General features: G+C 37.7%; 1 protein-coding gene across 1 annotated transcript in view; it reads left to right on the top strand.

The window, feature by feature from the left end:
- The window catches only part of LOC123306631 (transcription factor sem-2-like), a 46,081-nt gene extending 25,051 nt beyond the window's left edge, over positions 1–21,030 (top strand). The window contains exon 2 of the mRNA XM_044888719.1: positions 17,784–21,030. Within this exon, the coding sequence (XP_044744654.1) occupies positions 17,784–18,629 (846 nt within the window). The 3' untranslated portion in view covers positions 18,630–21,030. The remainder of the gene's footprint in view (positions 1–17,783) is intronic.

Raw genomic sequence — 21,030 nt, 5'->3', positions numbered from 1 at the left:
GAACCACACAATCAAAACAAATTACAAAATAATCAAAATGTTACAATATTAGAGAAATGCTGTTTTTTGTCAATACAGAAGCGCCTTTTTACAAGCAGTGCATTATTGTTCGTGCCACAATTCTTGATGAACACAACACTTGATACATTCCCCTGTTGGTGGCTCTTCATATTTTTCTGAACAAATAGGACAATATTGATCGAGTCTTAACCAAGAAAATCAACAATGTCATAATTTATTCCTCACTGAACTAATGCCCATATAATGAATCTATGCGCACACTTACCCGCGCACACTTTCCCCAGTAAGCCAAAATTTGAATTGACGTTCTTATAGAGTTGAGCAGCTAAGAGAACCTAAAATTTTTTATTATATATTTAGATTAATATGCCTATGATCCAATAAAATATTGTTTAACACTGAGGGATTCGGAACTTGGACCTGGCAGAATGTGCAGAGATGCTAAAAATTAACAAGAAAACTAGTGAATTTGATTGATTGCAAATAAAAAGTTAAAGAAACGTGGCACGGCGCACTCCTATGAAAAACTAATCTGGGGATTCTGCGCCCTTGCTTCACCCAAATGAAGCCCTCTTTCATACATTGCATAGTCGAGATATACGCACTGCGCACACTTACCCACTGCGCTCAGTTACCCCGAATGACTCTATGGGCACTGCAGAATCCATATAACATTAGACAAAGACGATTTCAGCAACTTTTCAGTGTAAACGTTTGGGGTGGGATTTTTAAAAATGCTTTTATGCCAGTACATGTTATAAATGATCGTTTGAATGCAGATTTGTATAAAAAATTTTCGGAGCACAACCTTTTTGACTTCATTGATGGCTTAGAGCTCAACATTGTTTGGAATATGTGGTATCAGCACTACCAAATAGAGGGAGACAACAGTTGATTGAATAAATGGATAGGTCAAGGAGGATCAATACATGGCCACCTCTTTCACCTGATCTTAATCCCTTAGATTTTTAATTATGGGGACATAAGAAGCAGAAGAAGAATCCAGTATCATCAACAATTACTTGATAGAATTCAAGATGCACCGAAACCAAATCTGATTCGCCGAGTAATGGCATCTTTAGTTCGTCAATGTGAAGCTTGCCTTCAAGCCGAAGGTGGACATTTTGAGCAATTTTTATAGTCTCGAAATTTTCATTTATTATTATGATTCGAACATAAGAATATGATTTTTCAAATGCTTGTATCTTCTAAACGAAAACGAATCGGATATATGTTCATAGAAAAAAAAAAGTTCAGAATAAGCACAGATACCATCTGTCAAAGTTTGTTATAGAGCTTGTAGAACACCCTGTATTTTTATCAGGGTCAAATCGGAAAAAATGGGAAAGGAAAAAGCGATTATTTTGACCTCAAGAATCTACTGTTGAAATATTTGTACAAGTCAAAAGCTCACCCTGTATAATAATATCAGCAGTAGAGATATTCAATCTTATAAATACAACTTTACGCAGAAGCAGCAATTTTGAATGAGTTTTAATAATAATTTTCCGATTGTTTGAATTCGTTTCGCTCGAAACCGCATCAAGATACTTTGTTTTTTCGGTGGGGTAGTTAAAAATTGCTTTTCAAGGCTCTTTTCTGTCGAAATTTGATCCAGAACGACCTTCTGCTAGGGAGAAATGCAACAAGTCAACGTCTTCTCCGACTTGCAACGTAAATATTTATAGATCTCCGTCAACAAAACAAAAAGCAAGGTGACATGGGTAATTCAAATATGTTCAATAAATATTTATGTTTGAGGCGTCCCACAAGGCAAACACGGGTTTTTTCGTGAAACCCAAGATAACAGCCATCCGATCCGAAAGACTTTCACAGGCGCCAATCTCTAGAAGCCACACCACCCTATCTGAATTCGAAAATCTACCTGACGATACAAACGGTGATACGGTAGTCGTGTTACTTTAACCGTCGATATGACAAAAGGGACCAATTAATTTCATCTTGGTTCTAAACGAAAATGCAGCGCAATTGTGAACTAAGGCAACGATATATTCAAAACAGGGACATATAACCGTGGATCCCTGGAACGTTGAACCCGCAAGTTGCAGACAGAAAAAATTCGACAGTGAATCGGTAAGGACAGCAAGATTTAAAGAATCGGAGGTGAGTCACAGTATTTATGAGCATTATGGCTGCAATGCACACATTCTCTGCGAAACGACAAAGTCGCAGAACCTCTCGTTCAGATTTCATTAGAAAAGGCATGAATCGGTGTTGCTTCATTCTTTCCGACAAAATTTCATAATTTTTTAGAAGCCGAACTATCTCATTATGACTAATCGTAATTGGCGATAATAATATCTGAATTCCACGAGACCACTTCATGAATCCAAGTATCAATTGCACATATTCCAAGGGGATAAACGATCCAACTAATTTATGGTTTGTTTATTTTTTCAGAAGTGTTACTATCCAATTCATTATCGAGTCTAAGTTCACGATAATGGGATATTGTTTGAACAGCAATTTCTGGAGGTCATTCGAGTGGTTTGTTGGAATGCACATGGAATATTTTATAAAATACTAGTCCTCGTTGACGATCGCTCAGCTGGTGTGGAACAGGATCAAATTTCAAACTGCATCTGCCACATATAGTTCAGAACAGAAAATAGTCGATTTAGATTTCACTACAACATTTATTTCATTGGATAAAAACGAAGAATTGTTTTGCTCGACTAAATATAATGCATCTTTTATGCAACAATTTCGAAATCGCCATTGGCTTAATTCCTAATTACACACCCTGGGCCTGTGACTTTGACATAGGTTCTTCGTCCATCTAAGGAATCATAAACATAACCTGTCATTTATATTCATCCGTCCGAGATATGCATTTTCCTCTATTAATATTCAATAAGATGTTCAAGGAAATCATAGAATTGCTATCTGTATTTCGTTAGTTGAGGTACGTTAACATGTAGATAATTTATGAAATAAATGAATAATGCAATATTTCTGCACCTTCGGCGTAAACATCAACAATCATATGGGTGAATGCGAGGCTATTAGATACTTGAACCTAAATAAGATGTCATTGAAAAATCGCTTTATGAAAATAGTCTACAAGAGTAAAATTGATTTCTTGCTTTTCCCTTTGCCTACAATTTGCAAAACATAAGAGATATCTATGTATAAATTATGTGTTTGCTTTCAATTCGAAAGGAATCTCTTCTTCCCATTTTTTCAGTGTAGGATAATTTTATGACTATTTGATGCTTCTGAATCTCAGGCTCCTAAACTCATACTCTCGTCTAGTTATTCGAGGTTGTACTGAACTACAATCTGATTAGAATAAAAGTAGTGAACCTCATCGAAGACCTTGTATTCGATCCTTCGATTTATCAGACTTTAACGTGGTTCGAATGCCCGATTATTTACAAATAATGTTCAGTTATAAACAATGATTATTATATGCATATAAGATATGCATGTGGAATTAATAACTAGTAATGATACTGGCCAGTCTCTCTGGAACAACAATCAAATATTTATCAGGCGATTTCCGAGAGGGAACACAGGCATGAGTTTCAACTTGTCTCATCTTGTTGAGGTCTCGCCAATGATTTCTCGTTCTATTTCATTGACCTTATCACGAAAGAGGAAATACCCATCGTAGATTGAATTTCACGATAGTCGATAGGTATAATACACATTTATACGTTGCTGGATTCTATTTATCGGCATATTAAAATATATCGCGTTTCGCTACACTGTGGGTCCTTCAGATGTTTTTAAACATCTAAAAATCAACATATAAGTGTATCATTCGATTAGTGTAATGGACTTGAGTTGAGTTGAATGAGGAGTAGTCTCGTATCTTCAAGTTTTACAGCTCAATTTAGTTTTAATATTACCCGATTTAATCTACGGTTGCAATTACATTTGATTTTTATTTGTTGACCCAGTCCAGGAAAACAGATCTTTGGTTTAAAGGTTCAGTTTTGTTGAATGAATTGTAGATGTGTTTTGAATCGAGCAGTAGTAACAGGGTTAGTCAACAGAGCTCTTATTAGTCCATAATCTAGACTTCATGATATGAAAAGAGAAAAGATAACTTATTGACATTTTCGAAGAATCGCAGTTTCCCGGAAAACATTACGGTGAACCATCGATAAACGAAAAGTGACGCGATGATTGAAAAAATTCGATGAACTGTCAGTTCGAACAATCGATTTTCTTCCTCGTTAAAAAACATGTTTCGAATTTCCCCAAACGAATTATCATCCGAAAGAAAAAACGCGCAGCAACCTTGCGAAAATATCATCGCGGCAATTTCCATTCGAATTATACTGATAGTGCTGCGTTCGCTGAATTTCTTTGAAACGCAAATTCGGAAAATACCGGTGAGTCAAGTACATGTGATCCGGTAGCGTTGCTAAGTACCAATTAGAGCACCTAGAGCATTCTATCGGTGTTGTCAACTTGAATGTTGCAGTCCGTTACTCCAGCGATATGATCAAACTGTGGGTTTGGGCATCCTGCGAGCTAGATAAAGGGAGTTTTCATTCATCATTTCCAAAATGAGACAACTTTGATCGAGAATTGGAAAATTTTAAAGCTTTGTATTAAAAAAGTATCAATTAGGGTTTTAAATGAACGTAAGTCAATCACAGTTTGATGCCTGATGGATGTTGTTAATTTTCATCGCTGATGTGTGTGTTTTTCACCTAAATTGAGACCTTGATATGAATATCAAGTGTAGTTGAAAACTCTGTGATCAGATTCAACGAAATCGAAATATGTACGAGAACATATTGAAAAATTCTTCGCCTACTATAGAACCAAACAAAATTTACGACCTTTTAAACTTTTTTTCAGTTGAGGTAAGAGATGATAGTCGGATGGAGCCATATCTGGTGAAAAAGGGGGGTGTTCTAGTCATTCAAACCCTAAATCACGAATTTTTTGCATGGCAACATGAGATTTGTGTACAGGGGCGTTGTCCTGCGAAAACAAAACACCTTTGGATAGCTTTCCGCGCCTTTTCTCTTTAATTTTTGTCCGGTAGAGTGGTCAGTATTGTCGAATAGTAATCTCCGGTTATTGTTCTACCCTTATCCAAAATATCAATCATGATTACTTCATGGCAATTCCAAAAAACTGAAGCAAGAACTTTTCCAGCAGATTTTTGGACACGAAACTTCTTAGGTCTTGGAGAACCAGAGTGTCGCATTCCTACCGATTGTTGCTTTGTTTCTGGATTGTAGAAATGTACCCAAGTCTCATCCATAGTAACAATTCGGTTTGAGAAGTCTACATCGTTTTCAAATCGAGCACAGATCGAATGCGATGCTTCTACCCTTGCACGCTTTTGGTCAACATTCAAACATTTGGGGATCAATTTTGCAGCAATTTTTCTCATGTCCAAATTGACGTGAACCACATGATGAACGCATTCGTATGAAATATTCAGTGCTTCAGATATCCGTTTTAGCCCAATTCGACGGTCTGATAAAATCATGTCATGAACTGCATCGATATTTTCGGGGACTGACACAGAAACTGGCCTTCCCAATCGGTCATCATCTACAATGGAAAATTGACCTCTTTTGAAGCTTGCAGTCCAATTTTTCACGGTCGCATACGAAGGACATTGATCACCAAGGGTATTAATCATATCTTCGTGAATCTGCTTACCTCTAAACCCTTCTAAATACAGGTACTTGATGATGGCTCGATACTCCAATTTTTGGATTTTCACAATTTCGGTGGACATCTTCTTTCTCTTAATTTATTGCGTAGCTCTGGTTTACTTTTTTGACCTTAAACTTCACACTGACACTTCTAATGAGTTACTGTTCGTTGCTATGGTAACGCAATTTTTTTTTCATGCATGGAACTAGTCTAGGCTTACTAGATATCAATACATCCTTGTACTTCGATTTGAGTGGCTTGAGATGAGTTAACTCTAGAGGAAATCAACCAAACCTCATTAGTTCTCAAATTTTGGTCGATTACGTACCCAATCCTAAGACTCTACATACTGTTCGTTCTGTTTCTTGTATCACTTAGTATATTTAATCATTGTACGTGCTACCTTTACCCACCTAATAATGTATTGGTGAAATAAGTTTATAGTTAATAACTAGAATGATGATAGAGAATCAAGTGCATCAAACAAGGAGATCCTTCATCCACTTGGCGTCACTGTGAATTCTTCAATTGAGGGAACATGCGGCTAGGTAACATTTACTGCCAGATCAGATTCTTATGGCTTTCAAGGCCCAGATCTGACCAGGACCCAAAAACTACTCTCATCTGCGATCTGCATCGCCTGAGTTCCTTAGCCGATTAGGTTCGAACCCCATGAAATCCATAATCGCTTTTAATACTGACGGAATCGACCGTAAGGCAATTTTCCATATTGGAAAGACCATACGGGAGGTCACACACCTCCTAATCCCCAACAGAATGTCCCTATCGTAAATCAAAGTTCCTCCAAATATCACCAAAACGAAACAAATCATCGTTCGGACGTCTCCACCTGTCAGTAAGCGACTTTAATGTCGGAAATAATAGATAATAAACAGGACTCGTAGTTAATAAAAGTAGAATGTCTTTCGGATTTCCATTTACTCCCGCATAACGGGTCGAGAAACATTTTTTTTCGACAAGATAATAATTCCTATGAGTCAATTTTTAACGAGCGCGACTGACTAGCCATCACATCCGGTTTAACGCATAAAAAGGTCGTAATACTGAATACAATATAAAACCTCATATCGTCTGTTATTTTTCCTCATCAACGGTACACGGCACTGAATGATAAAAACGTTCCAGGAGTTAGAATATCCATTTAGTTTTTACGACCTAACTGGCCGTAATGGGACCTGATTTTTTTGTGTCGGGTGCGGTTTACAATAGCTACAAAAGGGCTCAATTGAAATTCATTCCAAATTTAGCTATAGCTACACTCTGAAGCGAAGTGTGTATGTATTTTGCCTAGGTCTATGTGGCTACACTTCTACAATAATTTAACGTATGCGAAACCGTGGGTTTAAGCTTAGCAAGCAAGTTATGATTTATTTTTCGCGTCATCGTTGAAAAGGATGAACAGAACGAAGGCAAAACGAAACCGACAACTAGCCTTCTAATTGTTTCATTAATCAAAACAACGTGTCGTTCCTCGCAATCGTCGACGACCTCTCGATGAACGGAAGCCCGTCTCCGAAAATAATTCGGCATCAATAATTCAGCCGTCCCCAAGGTAAGTTTTCGAAAAACACACAGTTAAATAGCATTTCCATTTATAACCGAACGGCGGCGCGCATCACGTAAATACGAAGGATATAATACCCTAATAACGTTCGCCGTCTTGAAACTTTAAATTCCGAAGGAAGTCCTTGTGTCTGAGAGATCGTTGAACACGAAATACGTGCAGCTCAAGCTGCACAAATCATGTATTCTAATGGGCTTATGTATTTTACATGGAATCCGCCAGATTTGCATACGCCACTAAGTGATTCTTTTTACCGCTTCATTGATGCAAGAAGCCCCAGTTGAAACCGTACAAGATCCTTCCCCGAGATCGCATTACTGCATATCTGCAAGAAAACCATGGGTATCATCCCCTGAAGACGTTGCAGGTTTGACGCCCTACATGAATAACTTCACAGAGGGATACTCCGATGAAACAATGTTGAAAATTGCATATAAAAATCTTGGAAATCAACAAATCTAGACAAAACAATCATTCCTCCATTTATATCACCTGGAATAACTTGATTGAAGTCAATAGGAGAGGTGGGAAGGCAATTCCTTGGGAGCTAATCTTGTACCAAATTTCATGGACCTTCTGAAAAAATCTTGATGACAACAATCATAACTCCAATGACTTTGGATCCTAGTAACCAGATATTTTGAACAGTAGGTACACGAAATTTATTTGTGAATTTCGATGGGGAGAATAATTATATGAAATTTATTTAGGGTAACTCTTTGACTCGTACGAATATTTTGACAGTAGATTCTTGAGGTCAAAAGAAACACTTCTTCCTTTTTAAATATACATCTATTATTTCCATGATTCAAGTGCCTTCTTCAGTTCCAAACTAACAAATTCATACTCGTACAAGTGGCGGTAAATTTTGCATGGAAGTATGCCAGATTCAGAATCGAAGAATTCACACGATAGTGTAGAGAACAAAACAGAGGTGATCCTATTTTCTACCGGGCATGAAATGAAAAAAAATTGTAAGAATTGATTTCAACCTCAAGAGATCTTATTTGCGGTTCAATTTGTATCATAGATGCATGGCTATATGCAAAAAGCAAAGTTCGATTTCTCAGAACCTTTGTAAGGTAAACATGAAACGTTTTTCGATACAAAAGTTCCTGAAAAAACTGTAAATTCGACATATCGGTTGTTTTTCTTAATCTCTAGGATGAAGAGGATGAATTCTAATTGATCACTTCACTGCAGGTTTTACTAGGAAGTTTTATGACAGCAGAGAGATTAGAACCTGTGTCCTGGAGGGGCCTTTTTTTCGGTCAGAAAAGAAGTTCAACTTTGGTTAAAACAAAAGTAATTTAGGTGAAGTCCTAATGTGAAATTTTCAGTAATTTGATTTTTTTCTATTTATATTCCTTTTCACTCGGATCATATCAAATATTACTGATGGAAATTCAATCATTTGATTCATTGTTTGGAGATCTATAAACCGCAAGGGTTGACGAAGTGGTTAATAAACCTTATCAACTAGAAATCTTTACGTCCCGATATCGGTCCCGGGCAAACAAATACACATTCTCCGAACGGATTTTATGGGGTTGCAGATGAATTTACTGCCGTGACGATAAAGTCCAAAATCGTAAGGCATTATCTCTCGTTGGTTGCGACCACGTGAAATGCGAGAAATGCAGATAAATGCATTTTTAATCTCGGACGAGATTATCGCATTAAAATTTCAACACGAAATAGGACCCGCGAAGGCCACCATATAAAACGTTTATGCCAAAGATAAGATCGAGGAACGTTAAACATTGAATCGATAAATCAACGGAAAAGCTGGGCACTGTTGTGTTGGTTCATCGTCATGAAGGAAATTAGTTACAGTTGTGAAATATTCATTCTGATGGACGTGCCTCGATGTTTAAAACATGTTTTCGAATCCATTATAGCTACCGGAGATCTGACAACATTTTACATACCGACCGATTTCGATAAGTGTGGTGTGTGATTAGTAGCTAGCTGGTCGTTCGATGCATTTTATTCTATATCCTAGACATCGATCGAAAGAGTGTTTAGATTAACCCTGCATTCTCAATTTTGAGCCTTTGAAGTCAAAATTATTCATCAATTTATGTTTAACGTTTTGCTCACCAGGACAATTCCATTTTACTTTGCATTAATAATTACACGTACAGAGTGAACCTTCGATGGCTCATATACAGGGTTATCAGAATCCTGATAAAAAGATATAGCCATTTTGAGTTTTCATAATGAGTCTTGCCATCCCTGGAAAAACAAAATTACCTTCGGAATAAATAGCTGAATCTGTGACACTACACTGTGGAACTTTTGAACAAACCTGTATGCGCCAAATCAACAATTTTTCAAATTTTACAAATACTTTTTAATTTTTGAACCTCAAATTGCTCGAAAACGGCGTATTATAAGAGGAAGTATTCACGTCAGGCATTTTTAGGCGCCAACAATTAATGAAGATGCCGTTTTTGTCCAGGGTGACAACTTGGAATCCCCTGATATTGTTTAACATCGGTGAAACGATCAGCTGCAGCAATAACATGCATGAAACGTTGCAAGAGTTGGGTTCTTTGAATTATTGGTATTTTTATGGTACGTAATGGTCTTAATGAGAAAATTGGAAGACGAGGGTGATATCTTGTGAAAAACTATATTCTGAAATTTATTTCATTCGATAAAATCGTTTGTGAGAACTAAAAATAACATTTTTTTTGTAGTTTTTCAACAGCCTGTAACTTTCAAACCGAGTCTATTCGGAGAAAATGGTAAAGGTACAAAGTGTTTCTTTTGACCTCAAGAATCTACTGTTAAAATATTCGTACGAATCAAAGAGTCACTCTGTATATACCTCATGAACTCGAATAGCTTTTATTGCAACTCTGGAGACAAATCGAAAAAGGACACTTCAATAATCTGATCGAAAGTATGCAATGGCTGTACTTGATTAACTGAACTCAATTTTAACTTTCTGAGTGAGCCGATTTTGTAAAAATAAAATTTTTTCCCCAAATGTGACACTTATGAAAAATTAAGCAGAAGAATGAGTTACATAAGTGAGAAAATGTAAAATTCATTTACTTTTGTGAACCAGTATATTTAAACTGTGGCACCAGTGCGGGAAAAAATCACTTTACGACAATGGCCAGGCATAAAGTGCGGAAAAGTGGATAAAAACGCACTGAAGTATAATTTTTTCTCAACCTGACTTTGTCACGCATCAATGAAACGTGCGAGATTTTATCGTCGAATTTACAATCCGAAACAGTGCGTACGAGTATTTATACCCCACGCACTGCTGTGAAATACATCCACTTTGCATTTTTTTTTTCGAAACCTACTTGCTCGTATGTAAATACGCGCATTTACATCGATTAAGGAAGGAACACACTCGAAACGGAAAAGTTCAACGATCGCTAATGTGCAAACCTGGTGCGTTTCGGATATCCAAATCTAATCGGAAAATCAGAGTTGGCGCAAACAAGAACTAATAAGAGAGGAGACTCGGCACGTATTTTCCCAGAGATTCGGAAACTTTTCCTGTTACCCTTTAGCCGGTATAGGCGGCTTCATTAAGTCGGAATTGATATTCAGAAATAAATTAAGGAATTTGTAGGGAAACCTCAAAGACAAAGTGAAAATTGTCGGGACTCGGAAGAGCCATAAAGATTGTAATTAAGAATATACAGACGGTAAACTTCGAACGTAGATGAGATTAAATTGATACCCAGTGCGCCTTTATTTTTTCCCGCTTTCATTGACTTCTCGGGAGCGTTCCTGAAATGTTCAATTTGGACTTGATGGGATCTCACTGAAGGGACGCTCGCTTTCGTTTCAAAATTGAGTTTGTGAATGATAATATCATATCGGCATGGAAAAATGAGGAAAGGACTGAAGCTTTTTCAATTCATAACTGGAACGGTCACCCATCCACGCACTGAACACGAACAATGCACCACTTGTCTTAAAATCAGGGTTTCCTTTTACTGCCCTTCGATATGGAGTACATAGAAACTGTTTTATAGATTCGAAAAACCCATGCAGTTGATGATTCGAAATAGAATTGCACTGAAGACAGCCCTCCAAATTGAATTCGAAAATGAAATATGGAAAATAGAAACAAAAATTATTTTCTCCTAACTAAACCGTGTCAGATATTGGAAAGTTTGGTATAAAAATATAGGTTTTCGAACACGCTGAATCTATTGCGAGCAGTTTCGAAAGCCTATCTCCGTTCGTTTAGATTTTCATCTCGGAAGTGGCATTTTTAAAAAATTGCAATTTTCAATCTGCGATATTTCCTGCAGTATTCGTCTGATCCAATTGGGATTTCCTGCTACTTAATCAGCGTTGCCTAGGCTTCCACCCTAGCACAAAAACTCGATTGTGAAAATTTCGATTTTTTGGTCAAAAATGAGCAAAGGGTTAGACCCCCCTAAAAGGACCTATTTGCTACTCTATCTAAAAAAATATGGTGGTTATATGTTCTATTACTGTCCTAGGATATGGAGTGCATAGAATTTGTTTTGAAGATTCTAGAAAACCAAAAACAGTTGATTGATTTGATAGAGAATTGCACTCCAGAGAGACGTTCAAAGTGAACTCGAAAATGAAAAATGGAAAATCAAAAAAAATAATTTAAAACAGGTGAACGAACACGCCGAATCTATTATTATCATTACAACATAATAATTATCATTGATTAAGGGGGGGGGTGCAGTTTCCAAGATTCAAAAAGACGGAACAATTCCCTGATTTTGACTTACGAGGGCTGAAAACTGTCGAGGAAGATGTTTGTTTTCGCATCTAAAAGTGTACGCCATCGAAATTTATATCCCCGATTCCGTGTCTCGCGTTATTTATTCAACGATCAAATACGCCGACACGGCTCTAGGTACAGGAAGTTGTATATAATACAAGAAAACATCGGGTCTGCCTACGCGAACACAAAAGGAGATGAAATGTACACACTGTCGATGTTGAAGCGACCGTCGCTCTGAATACAATTGGGGGCTGAAGTGGAGATCGAAGGAATCGTTTATGGATAAGGAGGAAACAAGATGAATTTTATTTGTTTGGAATGCGAGCAGAGAAGTTGTTTGTTGACGGCTCTCGACGCTATTTCATTAGACTGAAGGGTTTTATGGTCGGTTCCCGACGAAGAATTAATCTTATCTGTGCTTTTGATGTGATGATGCACGGTTGGTTCACGTCAAGTCGTGATTAAGGGATTTTTTTTACGACCTGTCTATATGCCGGTGAATTTTTATGCCAGGACCTATGAAAGTTTTCGTACATCCATCAAAGGTCTAAAAAGTCAAGTCTACAGGTCGACGCTTTTCCCTTAAATTCATGTATTATTTCATTACTTTCTTACAGTTTTTCCTGGACGACGATGTTCTTCCTGAAATATCTGTGATCAATTGCAAAAATGTTGATTTTTGACAATACGAGGATGTATTGATATCTAGTTAGCATAGACCAGTTCCATGCGTAGAAAAAATATTGCGTTACCATAGCAACGAACAATAACTCATTAGAAGTGTCAGTGTGAAGTTTGCGGTCAAAAACGTGAACCAAAGTTACTTGATAAATTAAAAGAAAGAAGATGTCCACCAAGGTAATAAAAGCTGTGGAGGTCTGGTTTGCAGAGCAAGAAGAAACTTTTTTTTTTAAGTTCTAGAGATGTTGCAGGTTCGCTGTAATAAATGTATCCAATTGAGAGGAGAATATGTTACAGCTAGAGTTGAGATGAATCCGATTCTAGACCTTTGTATAGCAACAGCACTCTCTTAATTTTGATTTTTTCACGTTTTATTAATCGATTTTCTACCCTCGATTGCTGGTGGGACTGTTTAGTGTCAAAATAGGAGCCTAAGACGGTAGACGCTCAATTCTTTCGTCAAATCCACGAGCCTCAAACGAATGAAGTATCGAAAAAATACACACAACAGCGCTCCCACGTAAAAACGTTCCCTCCCGAACCTCACAACTGGTCCGATAATGGCGAATCAATTCCGAGCGCCGGCACTTTATAAAAAAATATCTGCGATTTCGCAGTCCGGATTTTTTAATATCCGCAATTTTCATTCCTCCCCACGTCTCCGGGCCGAGAACAGGGAGATCCTTGGCCAAATAGGTTTTTCTCTCTTCTGGTGGAGGGATCGGTCGAAGATTTTCGTCGAGAGGAAATGGAAAGAGGGAAATTGCCTTCTTTCCCTCTTGGAAATACAGATGTTTGAATTCTGAAGGGCCCGGCGCGCTCAGGAATGTTTATCTTCGAGTTTTTGCAGCGGAAAAGGATTCGGTGGGACATGGAGAAATAATATAATATCGAGTTTTGACGAGTTTGTGGTGTGGTTTCTACAGATTGCGTTTCGATATTTGAACGATAGCAGAAAGGGGTAGTTTCTGGTTGAACAATACTCCACTTTGAGAGCAACAAGATCCGCTGGGCAAAGATTTTTTGGGAAAAATCTGCCTAGTGGAAAAATCAAAAAAGTTGCCCCCCGTTTTCGCCATTTTTTTCATAAGAATCTCAATAACTCAAGTTATTTAGGGGTACTAAATAGCCATCACATCAGCTTTCTAAAAATGCGAATCTGAATTGAGAAAGTAGTAAGCTGTTTCCGGTATAACCGGAAGTTGCCGAGGTCTGATTTTATAAGAGCGCCAGTTCATTATCGAAAACCAAACATGCAAATTTTCCTATATACAGGGTGGATCTTTGTCTCGTACAAATATTTCAACAGTAGATTCTTGAGGTCAAAAGAAACACTTGAAATGTACTCTTTCAGTTGAGGAAAGATATGATAGTCGGATGGAGCCAAATCTGGTGAATGAGATGGGTGTTCGAGTAATTCAAACCCCAAATCACGAATTTTTGCATGGCAACATGAGATATGTGTGCAGGGGCATTGTCCTGGAAAAACAAAACAACTTTGGATAACTTTCCGCGTCTTTTCTCTTTAATTTTTTCCCGAAGAGTGGTCAGAAATATCGAATAGTAATCTCCGGTTATTGTTCTACCCTTATCCAAAAAATCAATCATGATAACTCCATGGTAATCCCAAAATACTGAAGCAAGAACTTTTCCAGCAGATTTTTGGACACGAAACATCTTAGGTCTTGAAGAACTAAAGCGTCGTCATTCCATCGATTGTTGCTTTGTTTCTGGATCGTTGAAATGTACCCAAATCTCATCCATAGTAACAATTCGGTTTGAGAAGTCTACATCGTTTTCAAATCGAGCACAGATCGAACGCGATGCTTCTACCCTTGCACGCTTTTGGTCAACATTTGGGGATCCATTTTGCAGCAATTTTTCTCATGTCCAAATTGACGTGAACTATTTGATGAACTCGTTCGTATGAAATATTCAGTGCTTCAGATATCCGTTTTCGCCCAATTCGACGGTCTGATAAAATCATGTCATGAACTGCATCGATATTTTCGGGGACTGACACAAAAACTGGCCTAGGTCATCATCTTCAATGGAAAATTTACCTGTTTTGAAGCTTGCAGTCCAATTTTTCACGGTCGCAAACGAAGGACATTGATCACCAAGGGTATTAAGCATATCTTCGTAAATCTTCTTACCTCTCAACCCTTTTAAATACAGGTACTTGATGATGGCTCGATACTCCAATTTTTCGATTTTCACAATTTCGGTGGACATCTTCTTTCTTTCAATTTATTGCGTAACTCTGCTTCCCTTTTTTGACCTCAAACTTCACACTGACACTTCTATTGGGTTATTGTTCGTTGCTATGGTAACGCAATATTTTTATATGCATAGAACTGGTCTAGGCAAAGAACCCAACCCTTGAAACTAATTTGGACGCTATCAATGAATGAATGAATTTGAAAGTTTTGTAAAATAAAAGTATTCTTCGTACTTTCTCGTATAATGTGCCGTTTTAGAGCAATTTGATGTTCAAAAATGAAAAATTATCTGTGATATTCGGAAAATTGGGTACTTTGAATGCAACTCTGTATGAATAATCCACAGATATGTAGGGTCATAGATTCAGCTTTTTATTCTGGAAGGGAATTCTGTTTCTCCAGGGCTGGCATAGATCATTATGAAAACTTAAAATGGCTATATCTTTTTATCAGGGCCGAATCGCGAAAAATGGTATAGGAAAAAAGTGTTTTTTCTGACATGAAGAATCTACTGATAAAATTTTTGTACGACTCAAAAATTCACCCTGTATATCGACGATTTTTGTAAATTCTAACGTCGAAAACGAACGAAAAGACTAGAATCATAATTTAACAATGCCAAAAACGGACAACTCCATATTCCCCGATTCGAATTCCGAGGCAGGATCCAGTCGGTGTCACTAATGCGAATGTTAACCCAATTTTTTCTCCCTCGTTACTGGAAGCGACTCCATTAGAACTTCAAAACCGAATAATTCCTTCCGATGTTCGAGCCTGCCCGTCTGTCGATACCGTAACGGAAAATAACTAATTTAAATTCGATTAAAGTTCGCCATAAATCTGTATGGAGCGGACAAGGAAGTATCTGCTTAATTACACGAATGACGTTACCATACCTCAACCGTTCTGAAAAGGGGTAGAGCAAGGACAAACAATACCGTCCAAATAAGGTTGGTGTCCTTTCACGACCGATCCTAGAGCGCTGTTTGCGCAAGCCCGGATGTTATTCAGAAACTCACCTCACTTCAAGGATTTTTCGCACTTGAAGTAATTCGCTCAATGGATATGACTGACGTTCTCGGAAATTAATAATTCGAGCTGTGGATGAGCGGAAACGTTTGTTTTCCAGGGTATCGATGTTCGAGTTATCGACCTCTCTACGATGACAGTTTCTCCAAAATCAGTTTCATCCTACATCATGAACTCGTCAAGTTTTGATAGCATTGAAATAAACTTGTTAAGAGTTAAGGATGTTGAATCAGTTTATGCTTTCTCTTCAGAAGACTATTTCCTTTCGAAAATTTCAAGAATTCTTAGTTCTTTCAGCACTCAATACGTAAAACTATGACCTCTATGTGTATGAATAGGTGGCAAAAGGTCTACAAGCTGATGTTGCGTTTTTTACTTCGAAAAGGGTTAATTTGGGACTCAATTGAGTAAATACTCATGAACCTTTCAGTTTTCACCCAAGGTATGGCATACTGTAAAAACTGTCAACAAATCAGCTATCTAAAGATGCGCAGATATACAGGGTGAGTCTTTGATTCGAACAGATATTTCAACAGTAGATTCTTGAGGTCAAAAGAAACACTTTTCCTATACCGTGTTTTTAGTTTCAGACCTGATAACAAGATATAGCCATTTTAAGTTTTCATAATGAGCTGTATCAGCCATGGAAAAGCAAACTTACCTTCTGGAATAACTAGCTAAATCTGTGACACTACGCATCTGTGGATCTTACAAACAGAATTGTATTCAGCCAATAAATTACCCAATCTTTCAAATTTCATACGTACTTTTTAGTTTCTGAACATCAAATCATTCGAAAACGGCGCATTATACGAGAAAATATGAAAAAAAGATACTTTTATTTTACAAAACGTTCAAATATTCATCAGATAGTGTCCTACTTAGTTTCAAGATTTGGGTTCTTTGAATTTTCGATATTTTATGGTACATAATGGTCATAATGAGAAAACTGGAAGACGTGGGTGATATCTTGTGCTAGAAAAAGATTAATCCAATAAATGAAAAATTATATTACTAAATTCATTTAATTCGATAGAACCGTTTGAGAGATAGAACTAAAAACAACATTTTTTATGGGTTTTCAACAGCCTGTATCTTTTAAACCGACCCGATTCGAGAAAAATGGTAAAGGAAAAAAGTGTTTCCTTTGACCTCAAGAATTTACTGTAGAAATATTTTCACTAGTCAAAGACCCACCCTATATGTACTGGGTGTGCCATTTGAAATGAGTAGTATATAGGCTGCTTCCAGTAGGACCCAATAGGCGGGTCAAATGTTGCGGGTTTAAGTGCTATCATTTACCGCACTTTTTAACAGAATAACTATTTAATTCCATTCGAAAGACGAATGAACTACAATTTCGCTCAGTACCTACATAACGTCGCTGAAATGTGCTCAATCAGTTTGCTGTCAATAGCGAAGCCAATCACTCCAACTAATCATGACTTTCTTTCCCACATTTATGCAAGTATCTCACGAATAAGATTTCTAATGTTGTTTTTTCGAATCATGCATTGTTCTTGGATTATTATAGTAAGGCATTCAGATAATAACCTGAAAGGAAGAAGTTAGACACTGCGCAAACACGAGGTACTGCTGGATAACTTCTAAGTACATACTTTACTTCAAGACCATACACTCATTTTCAATTTTTACAATATAATATAAACTTGATGGTTTCTATGTAAAACTTGCACTTCAAAATCTTCAAGCAATGAGTAGATTGTCCTTGGAAAGTCCAATACCTCCTGTTCATTTGATTGACGCATAAAACCAGACGCACATAACACTCCCATCTCGAAGGATGAACCCTTGACTAACAGTTTTTTTCCTCTTGTTTCAGACCAAGAAAAACAACCCGAACCACATCAAGAGACCGATGAACGCGTTCATGGTGTGGTCGCAGATAGAACGTAGGAAGATCTGCGAAGTCTCCCCAGACATGCACAACGCCGAAATATCCAAGAAACTGGGTCGCCGTTGGAAGCTGCTCAACGACGAGGAAAGGCATCCCTTCATCGAAGAAGCGGAGAGGTTGAGACAGCTCCACCAGCAAGAATATCCAGACTACAAGTATCGTCCGAGAAAGAAACAGACCAAACCGTCGCCCAAATCATCCGTCACCAAAAAGACATCGAGAAAGAACTCAAAAGCCAACAGGAACGACACGAATAACAACAGTTCGGGCTTCAAAGAACGCATATACAACAGGAGATCCAACCTGCCGGACACGGTGGTCTCCAAGTTGAAGGTCAGGTTGAGCGCCGGGGAATCACAGAGGATTTTGAGTCCGCCACCGATGACGTCAGTCAATCAGGACATGAGACCACTGCCTCCCATCAGTTTCATGGCCAAGGTGCCTACCAGTCCGTCTTGCGATACTCCAGATTCCCCTGAAAGTGCCACAATCTACGACGATACCTTCGCGCCCTTACATTCTTGCCTGGTCAAAGAGGAACCAGAGGACAGGCTCGGCCAACAACACACCACAACGTTGGACGACCTAGACAAAATCGACGATCTGCTACAGATAGACGGCATCAATCTGGAGGCCCTGGCAGACATCGAAGGCCTGGACACAGCGTCGAACAGTTCAGGATCTCACCTAGATTTCACATGTCCCCAAGATATTCCAATATTCTCCACCCTAGTCGGTAGTCACTGGAATACGAACATGTTCGATTGTTGAAGAGAGACCTCAAGACTGTTAATGGCCCAGTTTTTCACAACCATTTTGTAGACCGTCGTGTCGCACCGCGTGCAGTCCAAGTCCGATGCAACATTGGCAATTTGAACCTCAAGTTCCAAATGTTATCGAGAAATATATTTTTTGCTAGTCGCACTTGTAACTTGAGATTTTTACGACGAATTACGAATTGAAGAAGTGATAATTCCGATCATACGGAAGTTTTTGCAATACGATGTTAACTGTGGAATTGTTGATGTAGCTTCACATTGTGATACATTCTGATTTATGCAGGCTGTTGGGGAAGCATCGGATGTGTATTCTATATATTACCTAATGATATATATTTTATTGTATTATGATCTCATTTTGTTTATTTTTCGTATTTATCGATTCATTTTAGTCAACATAATATGCGTATTCAGAGCAAGATTCTTAGTGCCTAGCTCGAAACAAAAATATGTCGAGATAAATCTTCGACAAATCCCTTCAGATTTCCGCCTGAGGCAAAACAGTGGCGGAACACAAAGTCAGGCTGTGATCCATCTATTTCGATGACCAATGCTTTAGTTGACATGAAATCATTGTTTGCTGCACCTTCACCAGTTCTGTCCGGTTCAGTAACAAGATGAGGCGGTGGTTTTTAAAGTTTAAACTTTCCAAACCGCGGAGTTTTTTGGAATTGTTGTTTAAGGTACGATTCGTAGATCGTGCATGCCAGTTTTCGTCTCACTGCCGATTTCAGTGGAGGATCGAGAATCCTTCAGGATTTCTGAACCAGATCCATTGATCCTGAAGGGTTCTGGAAACTCCAACCCCTTTCGTTACCTCCTATGAGTTTACTGCGTAAATATAACTTCTGTTATCCACAAAATTCCTGTAATATTGGTATTTCCCTTTCTCTTATTTGATCATTCGAAAAGCTTAATTGATTATCTCGGTTTCAAAGTTCCAAGTCCATCTGGGAATAGCGAAGAAAATGGAAGTATCTGCTAAAAATGTTTCAGATAAATGTGGCACACGAAAATTGCCTGTTTCTTCATTCGAACCGTGTCCGAGCAAACCTTTCAATAAATAAAGATTTGTATTCATTCACGCACAATCTAGAACCCTAGAACTTTATCTGGGAAATATACAGATAGGATGCATACGACATCGATATCCTTTTATACACACATTCGGCAGAGTCAGCAGTGCCAACGGCTATCCAAGAAAGTCCCCTGAAACTTTTAGTCAGCTAATATTAACGAAGATCACCGATTTCGTTTCTGTCCCTTTTCCGACGAAAACACGAGGCTCTGATAATGCCCCATTCCGATATCGCCAACCCCATTTATTTGTAAGTTTGTTCAGAGAAAGAAACAGGGATCATTATGTAGGGAGATTTTTTTCAGGTCCATTTCCTTTGTTACCCGAGAAGATAATTCTGCTGAAATACCTCAAAACTCTAAATTCACAAACAACGAATGATTCGAATTATTGAAGAACGATTTCCAAACTACATAATCTTTCATATACGAGCAGACTGCTGATTCTGATTCGTGCTAGACTTTGTCCATATTATATATATCTATACATATTATTTTTATAAATATATATCAATATCCGGACGTTGAGTAACTGGCTAACGATGTGTTCAACATTAAGTACAAATTAAACTGGATCAATTCAACTATTCTCGTGCTTTCAAGTTCACATTAGCGGTTTACCATTTGAACTACGTTACTCAGTACTCCGAACGTCATATACATGTGCTTTCACTGTCCTAGGATTATTCTGTAAGACTATTGTTTAATAATCGTTAGATCGAACTGTCCGTAATCTATTTAAGAGTTTTCGAATTTAAAATTTTATAAGAGGCATGCTAAATATTTGTACCCGATGTTCAAGCACCGAGTTTAAGCAGAGTCTGGAGATTTTTAAAAAGGTACAATCAAAGTTTGGTAAAGTGGAGGCCTCTAACGCAGTTGTGATATCATTCAACTTGAGTCACCTCCATATCTCTGTATAAACGAACGTGTATCATGTATATATTGTATGAAATTGCTCATGGGGAATGCTCATAACTAGGGTATAGACTACCCTTAAGATGCGCAATAATGGGTCTTGAAATTTGTCGTGGAACCTTGTGGCGATTTTTCAACAGACATTTTATCCCACATTTCACGAAGTTTCAAGGGGTGTTTCGACGTTTTGTTGACCTGGGGGGATCAACTTTGAGAGATTACAAACTTAGCAATATTTTTGCATTTTTCTCGATGTACCATAAATCATGCATTTTTAAGTCCCATGTATTATATTATCCCTATAATGAAGTTATTATATAGTGTGTAAATTTTGTATTGTAGTTGCTGTTATACTTCATGACATATTATTTAGTCAATAAAAGATTTTTTCAATTAAA

Source organism: Coccinella septempunctata, chromosome 2 (genome assembly GCF_907165205.1).
Source record: "Coccinella septempunctata chromosome 2, icCocSept1.1, whole genome shotgun sequence".
Taxonomy (NCBI): Eukaryota; Metazoa; Arthropoda; class Insecta; order Coleoptera; family Coccinellidae; genus Coccinella; species Coccinella septempunctata.
Note: the sequence above shows the minus strand (reverse complement) of the source record. Positions and strands in the feature narration are given on the sequence as shown.